The sequence below is a fragment of the Mustela nigripes genome, chromosome 6, assembly GCF_022355385.1.
Source record: "Mustela nigripes isolate SB6536 chromosome 6, MUSNIG.SB6536, whole genome shotgun sequence".
Classification (NCBI taxonomy): domain Eukaryota; kingdom Metazoa; phylum Chordata; class Mammalia; order Carnivora; family Mustelidae; genus Mustela; species Mustela nigripes.
This window is the reverse complement of record NC_081562.1, coordinates 136,827,033-136,839,233: the sequence shown is the minus strand read 5'-3', so window position 1 is coordinate 136,839,233 and position 12,201 is coordinate 136,827,033. Positions and strand designations below refer to the sequence as shown.

Sequence of the window (12,201 nt, the reverse complement as noted above, 5' to 3'; positions counted from 1 at the left end):
TCAGTTCTTATTTATGCAAGGATGTGCCATAGAATCCCTGTAGAAAATCTTTTTTGTCAGGTTTAAAAATATTTGACCTGCGAGCGTTCACTATACTTTAAACTTGTAGTCCGTCATTCATAATAATTATAATGAAATGATGCATTTACAAATGTTTATGAATCTTTATAAACGAGCAAGTGAAATGAAAATAAACTATATTATATAATGCACTGAACTCCGAAGTTTCTCCCCTGTATCATCTCAACTGCGTCTCTGGCATAGGCCTCACAGTCGAGCTGGCATCGTGGCTTTGATGTTACTGGTGATGAAGCCAAGGCCAGGGAGTGCCAGGGGGATCACGTGGGTGATGGCATGGGAGCCACCTGACAAGGCTTCCCTGCACTTTGGAGAGAAAAGGAGGAAAGAGAAAAGAAATGAATACTTAGTTGCTTGAGCTTTGTGAAGAGGTAGAAATTAAGGAAGAAACTGCTAATTGAATAAATCCAGACCATTCCTTACTAATCTTCAGAGACTGTACAGTGGCACCTAATTCTTTTTAGAAATATGGCACCCCTTATAAATGAATACAACTTGGGGCGCCTGGGTGGCTCAGTGGATTAAGCTTCTGCCTTCAGCTCAGGCCATGATCTTGGGCTCCTGGGATCGAGTCCCGAGTCGGGGTCTCTGCTCAGCAGAGAGCTGCTTCCTCCTCTCTCTCTCTCTCTCTGTGCTTGCCTCTCTGCGTACTTGTGATCTCTCTCTGTCAAATTAAAAAAAAAAATCTTAAAAAAATAAATGAATACAACTTTAAAAAGTTGAAAAACTCTATAAACAAGTATAGGGAAGCCAAGAGAGAAAGCTGTTTATTCCCATTAATTATGTATTAAGGCTCTTACGGGTTATTCTTGGTATAAATAACTTCCTGTGAAAGAATCCTAGAACTTTAGAATACAAGGGACCTTAGGATTACCTTATTAATTTATTGAATTTAAATTCAATCAGCCAACATATAATACATCATTAGTTTTTGATGTAATGTTCAATGATTCATTAGTTGTGTATAACATCCAGTGCTCATCACATCACGTGCCCTCCTTAATGCCCGTCACTCAATTACCCCATCCCCCTTTCTTTCCACAAACTCTCAGTTTGTTTGTTTATACCAAGAGTCTCTCGTGGTTTGTCTTCTTCTCTGATTTCTTCCCATTCAGTTTTTCCTCCCTGTCCTTAGGATCCTCTGTGCTATTCCTTATGTTCCACATATGAATGAAACCCTATGATAATTGCCTTTCTCTGATTGACTTGTTTCACTTAGCATAATCCCCTCTGGTCCCATCCCCATCTATGCAAATGGTATATTCATCCTTTCTGATGGCTGAGTAATGGTCCATTGTGTGTACGGACCACATCTTCTTTAAGGGATCCCTGTTTAATAACAAGGATCAAGGAAACTGTTTTTGAAGTGCTAATTCAGTTCCTTTATATTTCCATGAATAAAGGACAGACCTAGCGGCTAGCAAGGGCTTCTCCTCCCTGAGCCGTCACCAGGGCCACTGCCCGTTGAGTTGATGTAGTTCTAGTCCAAAGTAAATATGTTTTAGTCTGTGCCATCCTATCGTGGGTAAATGTGTGGCTTCTGTGGGACCTTTTGGAAGACTGAGAATAGCTCTTGTGTTTCTATGCCTCCCTTTGGGGACGTCCACAGTTGCCTGCAGTTCAGCCAGCTCATTTTGTAGACCTCAAGACTAAATCACTTGCTCAGGTCAGAAACATGGGGACTTCATAAGATAATACATTATATCCAGTGCAGACAGAGCTTGAGGGAACTGTGGGACCAACCCATGATGTCTCTGTAGAAATGGCGGCCAGAGAGCTGTACTCCGCACCATTTGTGTGTTCAGTGGGAACTGGGGCTGCAACTCCATGTTAGCTCAGAGCACCTGTGTATTGACTCGCATGCCCACTGCCCTGAGCAGCTACCTGACACTCACATCTGTCAGATAGAAACATAGAATAATTAACACCTGCAGTTGGCAGGCCCCAGAACCCCTGACAAGTCAGAGCCCCTGCAGAAAACCTCATTTATCAAGACCTCCGTACCTTTGGAGGGCCAACTGAGAACCCTTGGGGGTAGACTGGAGTTTGTTCAAGCCCATATCTGTGAGAAAGGAGTTTGCTGAGCAAATGAATTGTATCAACACGGACGCAGTGGTGTTTAACCACTTAGCTCTAATATTTGCACACATAGTTAAGGGTTTGCTACAAGTATCGGAACCAGGGAGACTCCTGCTTAGCCATACTTGGCTGGTTTTTTAAAGTTGTTTATGAACTTCAAAGCATTTAAATTGTGTTTCTCTAGGTATGTTTGAAGGTCAGTGGGGATAGGGCATGTGAAGGTGTCTGACTATAACTGAATGTGTGACTAAATAGACAGACACTGGGATTTTGGTCTAACTAGTTGGGAAAAAGTAACACGTTGTTGTAGGTGCTATTGGTTCTGTGGCTGAGATCATGCTTCCCAGCTGAGCAGTGCCCGGTGTCTCTCCAGACATTCAGCCTCCCTGACTCCCACCGCTCAAGGGCAGGAGTGCCCACCCCGCTGAGATAGACCACCAAGCCCCACTTGCTTCCAGATCCCCCCCTGGGGAGCAGTGCCATCCCTAGTTAGGAACCGCCATTGCTCCCTCCCCCAGACACCAAAATAAATGACAGATATTAGAAAGTTAAATGCAAAAAAGACATTATAAAGTAACTGGAAGAAAAGAGGATATCTGACAAAAAGATATTGAAAAGTTAAACTGTTGGGTTCTCTGCAAAATCATACTTCCTGATTCTACCTGGGCCACCTCTTACCTCTGCTGTGTCATGTTTTTGCCTTGAACAGCCTGTTAGATTTTCTCATGGGATATTCCAGCCCTTTCTCATACTGCTTGTTCTTGATTTTCTCTGCCACTTTCCGGGGGGCAGAGGCTGGCCCTAGTGACTTGTTGTGACTTCACCTCTCCAAACCTCAGAATCTCTCCCTCTATCTAAGACTCATCCTTCTGGAGCTTTGCTGCCCTGGCCTGCTGGCCTCTGGCCACCGCCCTCATCTCTAGCATTTTCCATTTTGTCTGCTCTGTCTCTTTCAGTACTGCCTGTAAACCTTCTCAGATGCCCTGAAATTCTAAAATAAATCTTTACCATCCATATTTCTGCCCCACCATTTACTGCCTTATCTCGGTCCTTATGTTCATGTCTAAACCCCTCAATAATTTCTCCTTAGCCTGGGTCCTGCAGTGAGCAGCCCAGGGCAGCCCTGTTTGGCTTCTCTGAACCTGATGAGCTAAATGGGGATAGTGATGCCCACTATCAGGAAAGGTCATCATGAGTGCTGGATCTAAAATGCAGGTAAGGGGTGCCTGGGTGGCTCAGTGGGTTAAAGCCTCTGCCTTCGGCTCAGGTCATGATCCCAGGGTTCTGGGATCGAGCCCGCATCTGGCTCTCTGCTCAGCAGGGAGCCTGCTTCCTTGTCTCTCTTTGCCTGCTTCTCTGCCTACTTGTGATCTCTGTCAAATAAATAAATAAAATCTGTAAAATGCAGGTAAGGTCATGTCACACCCCATTTTGGACTCCTTTAGGAGCCTGCCACTGACGGGGGGGGGGGGGCGCCAAGACTCTCAGCAAATCATATAAGGCCTTGCTTCTTTTGCACATTTTCTTTTCTCAGCATTCCCTCCCTCCAGCTTCAAATTTCAGTCCCACTGAACTATGGATGGCACCATCGTAATTCCTGCCCTCCCCCAGCCCTGTCTGCTTTGCCTGTCTGGGTCTTCTGACTGGCCGTCTGCCTCCAACTCCCTCCTGCCTCCCACAGTTGACTCCTGCTCATTATTTTGCAGTAAGCCCATCTGGAAGCTTCCTGGAGGTCCCTCCTCCTAAATCTATCACTGTACCCATACATTATGTTACAATGGGCTGTGCAGACTCCTCTCGCTGGACTGTGAATGGCCTAAGGGCAAGGAGGAAGCTGCTTCATGCGATGTCAAGGGGTTGGGGAAGAAGTCTTTGGTTGAGTGAATATCCAGTCTGGGAGGAGGTTTTGACCCGTCTGTTCCAGCTGTGGTAGAAGTTGACAAAAATCATACAAATAGGTGATTTTCTTGAGCACTTTACAGCAGTCATGGTCTAAGTGCTTTCCCCGAAACAAATCTGGGGAAAATAAAAACAGAATTCTTTCCCAGGGACATGGTTTGCTGACTCTACTTTTCTCATGCCCTGTCTGAAACACCACGGTCACTATTCCAGGTATGCTCCTGGCACAGCTGACTTCCTCTGCTTGTGGAAACATTTGGACCAAAGATAGGTGCCCTGTCAGATCTTCCTGAGAATTGTTCATATCCAGTGTAGACGGTGGGGGGTGGGGCTTCGGTTCAGGTGGGTGTGGCGTGTGGTCACGTGGGAAAGCGTGGGTGACTCGGAGCAGATGTAGGTGAGGGACTCTCTTTCTTGACTCAGTTGTCACGCATAGTGCCGGTTCCAGTGGTGTTCTCATCCACTGGTTTTCTCCTGTGCTCATTCTTTTCAAGTCCTACAGGTATTTTTCTCTGTTACGGTTTTTGTCCCTTTCTTGCCTTTTCCATTCCTTATTGACTTACTTCCTTTACTCATTTTTAAACGAATTTTTGGCACGTTTTGTGGGCAGGCACAGGGGAGACAAATGAGTATTACCTCCACAGCCTACCTCTGTGTGTTTAGTCCCTACATTCATGGGTAGGACAGGAAATGGGATGTGGGCTAGGAATGTGTACACAAAGAAACCAGTTGCACTCTTGATGAATGTTGTGATAGAGAATAAGCTGACCCAAGAGGGAATGCTATTTTATGTGGGGTGATCAGGAAGCTCTTGTACCACTTGACAAATTTTTAACTTTTAGTATTTATTTATTTATTTAAAATAATTTTATTTATTTATTCAACAGAGAGAAAGAGGGAGAGATAAGCACAAGTAGGGGGAGGGGGTCATGGGCAGAGGGAGAGGGAGAGAGGGAGGGAGAAGCAGGCTCCCTGCTAAGCAGGGAGCTAGATGTGGGACTTGATCTGGGATCATAACCTGAGCTGACAGCAGTCGCTTAACCAACCGAGTCACCCAGGCGCCCTCTTGAGAACTTTTTTTTAAAAATTCAGTTGAGGTATAAATACAATTCAGAGGCCATACAATTCATCCACTTAAAGTGTGCTATTCAGTGGCTTTTAGTACATTATTCTCTGTAAGTTGTCTATATACATGTAGATTTATATCTCCCAAGGTTGGGCATTTTAACCATTTTTAAATGTACAATTCAGTGGCATTAATTATATCCACAATGTCATGCAGCCATCACCACTCTCTTTTACCAAAACTTTTTCATCATCCCAAGCAGAAACTTTGTAACCATCAAGCAATAACTCTCCAGTACCCCTTCCTCCAGTCCTGGCTAACCTCTCATCTACTCAATGTCTCAGTGAATTCGCCTGTTCTAAGTACTTCATGTTAGTGGAGGCATGCATTTGTCCTTTTGTGTCTGACTTATTTCACTCAGCATGATGTTGTCAGTTTCATCCATGTGGTATCAGGTGTCAGAACTTTTCCTTTTCATGGCTGCATAATACTCTTTTGTAAGTATATACCATATTTCATTTATCCATGTCACTGGAAATCTTGACACATGCTTTATATTTTCTTAGGGCTTCCCCATAATTCTCAACAGATCCATTTGTCTGCCATATTGCTAGCAAATATTTCATTATTGCATTGACTAACAGTTTCCAACAAAGCAAGGGTAATAACAAGTCAGAAATGCCATTTCCTCGTATGAATGTGTAACTGTGTGCATTTTTTTCTTTTACTATGTGCATTTTATAGAGTGTGTGTATTTCTCTGTCTCTCATATGTGAAGTCATCCAGTTAATAAGCACGTCCAGGGGAGATAATATGCGGGGCTGGGTTGGAATTGCAAGAACTTGGAGCAATTTACCCTACCCCTTGCTCCAGAGGTATGTAAAAAGCCAGTTCCTCTGAAGCTTAATATCATCCGAATTTACTCTTGCAGTCTGCTCAAAACAGATTTATATCTGTCTCTTTATAATAAATGTGTCTCGCGGGGCTGAAGAAACACAGGGGAAAAAATGTGCTTCTCTGGCGGGCTGCTCCCCAGAGAAAGTGAATTGATAAATCTTTTTTGTTCTTGGTTTCACAGATCAAAGGAGGACACCTCCAGTTCTGTAAGGCAGTGGGGCAAATATATAACGTGTTTGATGACAGATATTCGTTCTCTCTGACTGGAGTGACACACATTTACTGGGTAGCCAAAGGTAAAGTGAATCTAGACCTTAGGGATGACCTGGGGTCTAGCCTTTGCTGAGTCTCAGTTTCACCTTAGAAGGCATTCGTCCCTCTGCCTTTTCATATTGATTATTTTTAACCCATCTTTGTACATCTCCTCCGTGTTTTTGCTCTTCTTGGATTTGTACTCATTTCCAAAGGTGGCAGAGAACAATGATTTGTTGTAATGGCCACTGTGTGTCTGTGACATTTCTAGAATGCTCACGGTGAACTTTTGCTCTTCCCCTCCTTATCTGTGAAATAAGTGCTAAAAAATCCAGGGTGTTCATTCATTACTAAGCTTTGAGCTTTCCTCATGGGCTCCCCTGACACCATCTCACTGAATGTTGACTCATGGAGGATTTTTTTTGGGCCAGTCTGGGTGCTGAGTAACCATCCCTGGGACAGGAGACCTCGGCTAGTCCTCTTAGTGTTGTTTTCTTTTTCCATGGGCATATCTAAGCCTTGGCTTATATACTGCAGGGTTTCGAGGAGGAAAATATTGTAAATGTGTTTGAATTTGTAGTGATAGTCTAACCTGGCTTCTCATGTTCATTGTTGATAGTAGCTACAAAGCCAGAAATCAAAATAATGACTCCAAAACAAAGGCTACAAGGTCTGCTGATGTCTTTTGACCAGTCTTGTTATAACTTGGAGTTCATCTTAGTGGCTGGTGTGTCCGGTGACATTTGTTGAGAGAAGCATAGTAAGAGACTGAGCCCAGGGGGCTCATCATGCAGGTATGATCCTCACCCAGCATGTTGTAAGTGACCCTCCTCTCCTGGTATTTACTGGGGCTCCCCCTGTGGGCTTGTGGCATTAGCGCCTTTAGATGCAATGACCAGAGGGGAAGCAGACTGTTCCCCTCACCCACCCACCGGAAGCTCTGACACTCTGACACCCTGACACATTTGGGGTTCCTCGTCACAGCCACTAGAGAAAGATAAGTCAAACAGTGTCTATTAAAAATGAAACCAATTGTAAGTCACAGCAGATGCCTGTGACTGGTATATACTCATATACCAGAAACAGGCCAGGGTATAGTGGGGATGATCAGTACTGAATTTTCCAGCCCCTCCTTCTCCTCCTTCTTCTTCTTTTTAAAAAATCTTTTCCTTAAATGAATGACTTGCTCATCTGTGTGGTCCTCCTGGGTTCTTTCTGTCCCTGGAAAGTGTTCACGAGCATCTTCTCCTTGTTCTTTTCTACTTGACTCATGACAGCTCCTTGCTGGCCCTGGTCAGGTTGCAAGGGCTGGGTTCTGCCCACAGCACCATGATGCATAGCACGTTTCCCCCAAGTGCAGCTTCTTCCATGGGAATTGAGTCCTTTCTGTCTTAGGGACCTTGTGGCCTTGATGTCCTAGAATCATGCCTGCATCTCCTGGCAGGGCTGGATGGGGGAAATGGCCAGCCTGCTTTGGCAGAGGTGAGGGCTGCCCTCTTGAGGTGCAGGGGGACCCAGAGAAATCAACTGAAGCACATGATGGTCCCAGGGATCCTAGGGAAGGCCAGCAGGGGACAAAGGGCAGGTCACTGGGGTGTGCCGAGACCTGCCGGGGAATGGCTGGGAACCTTTGCAGCATTCTGTGTGTGCCGTATATCATGACAACACTCTTGGCCCACTTGGGGAATTACACATTTGGGGATCGTACTGTGGTAAGCACTCTTCCTGCTCTGGATTCCAAAGGAAAGGAGTGAGGTACACTGCTTTAGAAATGAAAAACTGTCGGGGCGCCTGGGTGGCTCAGTGGGTTAAAGCCTCTGCCTTTGGCTCAGGTCGTGATCCCAGGGTCCTGGGATCGAGCCCCACATCGGGCTCTCTGCCCCGCAGGGAGCCTGCTTCCTCCTCTCTCTCTGCCGGCCTCTCTGCCTACCTCTGATTTCTGTCTGTTAAATAAATAAAATCTTTAAAAAAAAAAAAAAAAGAAAAACTGTCAAGAGCAAGTATGAGATGCTCCAGGTGGCCCACATGCTCTTGGCCAAGCCTCAGGTTCCACATCTGCTGAATGGGACGCTGGTATCTGTCACCACACCAGCTTCATGGGGTTGCTGGGTTGATCAAAATAAAAATGAGATCATGAATTTCAATGTTACCCTCACTTCTCGTGTGGTGTCAGTGTCAGTGATGATGGTGGCAATGATGAGTCAGTCCAGAAGGTCATGGCACTGTGCGTTTGAGGCAGTTGCTGGTCATTTGCTGATGTTTATGGATCTTCAGTCCCTGCGTGTGGGGGTCGTTCTGATGTCAGACACGCCATTTCATTGTCATACCACATATTTCAGATCAAAATTGTGCCCTTGTTTGTTTGAAAAAAAAAAATACACTGTGTGCACAGAGTTTGGAGATGAGACACCTACGTCTGCCAGCCTTGAATCAGGTTCCTTGGACGTCTCTGCAGAACGTCTATGCAGTTCTGAAATGCATAGTCTTTGGATTATACTGTTGGTCTTTAAACTTTAGCTGGCACTGAGATCACCGGGAGGGCTTGTTAGATTCTAAGCTGTAGCCCCAGAGTTGTTTAGGGTTAGAGAGCTTCCATTTCTGACAAGGTCCCAGACGATGGCAGTGCTTCTGGTCTGAAGCCCACACTTTGAGAAACACTGATCTGTACCACGGGGACAACTTTGTCTCGATGAAGATTCATGACAGAGTTTTCCTTGGTGTGCAGGAAAAGGAGGGAAAAAAGGTACCAGGTTTTCAGAAATCCAGAGATATCAAATGGGAAAGATAATCTTCCTTTTCCTTGAAATCTTGTCTTCCCTATTTGCTGATGATCAGCATCTTCCCTTTCATCACATGATGGGTGCCATATTGGTCCTTGGGGTGTACCACCGACCTTACTGGAAAGTTCACAGTTGGTGACTCCAATGCGTTCCTTGATATTTTGGGGGAGAATATTCTACAGCTCTCTGCAAGCCCAAAGTCTGAGGATCATCATCTAATAAATGTGTGGTTTAATTCCTTTAATGAAAAAATTTCTGCGTTTCAACAGGAGATAGGGGGAATGGAGCAGGTGAAGTAAGAGACACTGTTTCTTCATTTGGCTGAGTCTTAAACTGTTATTTTCTGAAGATAATAATTGTGGTAAACTTTGTCTGTTTTGTCAAAACCTGATGTCTTGAAGCAAACTCACTGTACAGAGAAGAGAGAGGCCTGTAGTACAGCAATATATATTAGTTGTAACATATTTTATCTGAAGTCATCTTTTTCTCTCCGTGGCTTCAGAAATGGCTAGAGAGAGTGAGAGCTACAAGGATCCTGGCTAGAGTTTTTTTTAATTTGACATTTTATCTATTGTGCCTATTGTCTCCTAGTTGGTGGGAGATGTTAAATTTTGTATAAACAGCTTGCATTTTGTGAATGTTTCACAGTTTTCTCAAGCCTCGCTATTTGAAAAAAATCTAACACTGAGGCCCACTTGTAGGCCTCTTTCTGGACGCGTTCTGATGAGCTCTCACCATTATTCTGGGGTATTTTAGGCAAAGTGTTAAAGACAATTTAGCAGCTTCTCCCATTAATTTGAATTTGGATAGTTTCCTTGAAAAATCCTCTTTCTTGGTCACAGTATCCCAGCACTTTGTGTCAATTTTTTTGGATGCTTGATTACCTTAATTCTGTACTTGGCTTTGCCTTTGTAGATGTACTCTTAGCAAAGGCTCTTCAGATCTTGCTTGATGGCCAAATTCAGTTCACATTCAGGAAGTAAATTAGGGAGAATCAGTTTCTTTTTCTGTACTCAAAAGGTTCCCTTTAGCATTCATTTTGAATTCCTATTGGAAAAAGAAATCTAGTTGACCCTCTTTGATTTTTCTCTTGTAAATCTGTCTTGTTTCCCTGTTGGATTACATTACCTCCCCAATTTGTAGATTTCCCCCTGCTACGCTCGTTGGTCTCATTATACCTGGAGGACCACCTTCCCTAGATTATTAGCTTCCCTTTTCTTGAAGAATCAGGCTGCATGTTGCCTGAGCTGCTCTAGTCTGTTAATATCATTTGTAACACGTGTGATTTTTTTCCTTTAAAAAATAAAGTTACTTATTAAGTCAGGCAGTCATTTATTTTAGTATCCGGGGTATATGTTACTGATACACATTTATTCTGTAAGTATTTATATTTTCTAAAAATTATTTCTTCTAGGCGTTCTGTGTCTATGGCTATTTATCATGGACTGCTGCACGTTTTGCTTCATTATTATAAACTCACTGCTGAGAAATAACCTCCTTGTTTGAGGAGATAGAAATCATGGTTATGTTATCTTCTTTGAAAGACAGGCATTCGACTGTGGGGGCACAAGCATTTATTAATACATGATTGTGGCTCTTCTTGTGGGCAAGACTGGTGCAGTCGAGCAGAATAAAAGATAGTTTCAAAACTCGGTTTTAAAAATATTTGTTGGTTTTTATTGTCTTCGCAGTTTTTTTCCTTAAGAAAATACAGGATTGTCCCTTTAAAAAAAATCAGTATTAAACATATTAACAGAGAGGTCTCTGCAAATGTCATTTAAAATTGAAACATTTAGTTTGGATTTAACTTTTTATGGAATTATTCATGTAATGCCATTTGCATTTGCTGAGATTTTGTATTATTAATAGAATAGACAAATCAGCATTTTGCGGTGTATGTAAGACTTTGCTTGTTTTTCCTGTCTTGATTGCTGGTTGCACATAAAATTCAGAGAAGGAAAAATTATGTAGCACAGAGAGGAAGGGTGTTGGTTGAATGACTCAAGGCTGCCAAGTCCTATTTCTCCTTCTGTTACAGCCCTCTAGCTGGACGGCTTTGTTTCTAAGCTATCTGGGATGGGGCTTGATGATCCCAGGCCAGGATTCAGAGCAGCCCTGCGAGTAACTCCACAGACTGCGTTGGGGAGATGGTCAAGGTAGGAAGGCTTAGTGTGCATGCAGGAGTTGCTCTGAAGCAGGGATTTCTCTGGGCACTGGAGGGAAGGTTCTGACTAGTACTTGGCGGTGGAAAGAGCTGGAAGCCATTGCCACACTCAGTGTCACAGTTTTTCCAGGGTGAGTGGGATTCTCTCCGCCCGTGCACTCTGCTGCCCTTTCAGCCCTGTTCCTTCTCTTTTCTTCCCTCTTTATTACTTCATCCACCCCTGCTCCAGCCTCCCAGCTTTCTGGCCATGTTCTGCCAGAAATGAGCCTCATCGTAAGTGTGTCCACAGGGTCTGTTGGTGGACCCGCTAAAAGCCTTCCAGTACAGAGATGCTGAACCCTTTGACTTCTGCATGACCGTGACTTGGTTGGGGTTCCATAGTCACACTGCTCGGGCATGGGTCCTAGTTCAGTGGTGGGATGCTGGACAGGTGCTTAAGCCCTTGCAGCCTCTGTTTTCTCATCTGTGAAATGGAGATAGTAATGGCACTCGTCTTGTAGGACAGCCCATGGAAAGAGCTTATGAGCACAGTGCTGGCACAGAATAAGTTTCAAAATGTAGTAACTATTATTATTGCCTAAACAAGATGATGGACTATGACCTTCTGAATTTTCTTCTATTCTGTGTGTGTGTGTGTGAGAGAGAGAGAGGGACAGAGATGTTAGCACAGCCACTTGTGGGGTGGACAGTGGGGGATGTTTCAATGTCCTCTCTTTGAAGAGAGCTAGGAATTTGGGGAGTGCCACTATGCCAGAGAAAACAGGTTCCAGAGAAGGAAAACTGAGGCGAGCTCTCTGGCCCAGTGGGAGGGGACAACAAGTTGTTTAGGGTGGCATTCAGGCTGGGGGATTTCTCCCAAGGTAGCTCTAGGGCCTGGGCTGGGGCCGAGGAAGCATTTGCTGGGGTTGGGGAAGGGGGCGTGGGAGCCAAGGTTAAGCCACAGTGAACCGCAAGCCTCTTGGTGTTTCCTCAGCCTCATGGCTCCT

At 44.3% G+C, this 12,201-nt stretch overlaps 1 protein-coding gene across 3 annotated transcripts in view; it reads left to right on the top strand.

Annotated features, from left to right (window-relative positions):
- The window catches only part of CAMK1D (calcium/calmodulin dependent protein kinase ID), a 430,643-nt gene that overhangs the window by 41,188 nt on the left and 377,254 nt on the right, over nucleotides 1-12,201 (top strand). Inside the window, exon 1 of one of the 3 annotated variants that reach the window (XM_059404327.1) lies at nucleotides 11,112-11,207. The exons of the other annotated variants lie outside the window; for them this stretch is intronic. Coding sequence (XP_059260310.1) covers nucleotides 11,128-11,207 — 80 coding nt within the window. The 5' untranslated portion in view covers nucleotides 11,112-11,127. Of the gene's footprint in view, nucleotides 1-11,111; nucleotides 11,208-12,201 lie in introns of those variants that run through there. 3 annotated transcript variants of the gene reach the window in all.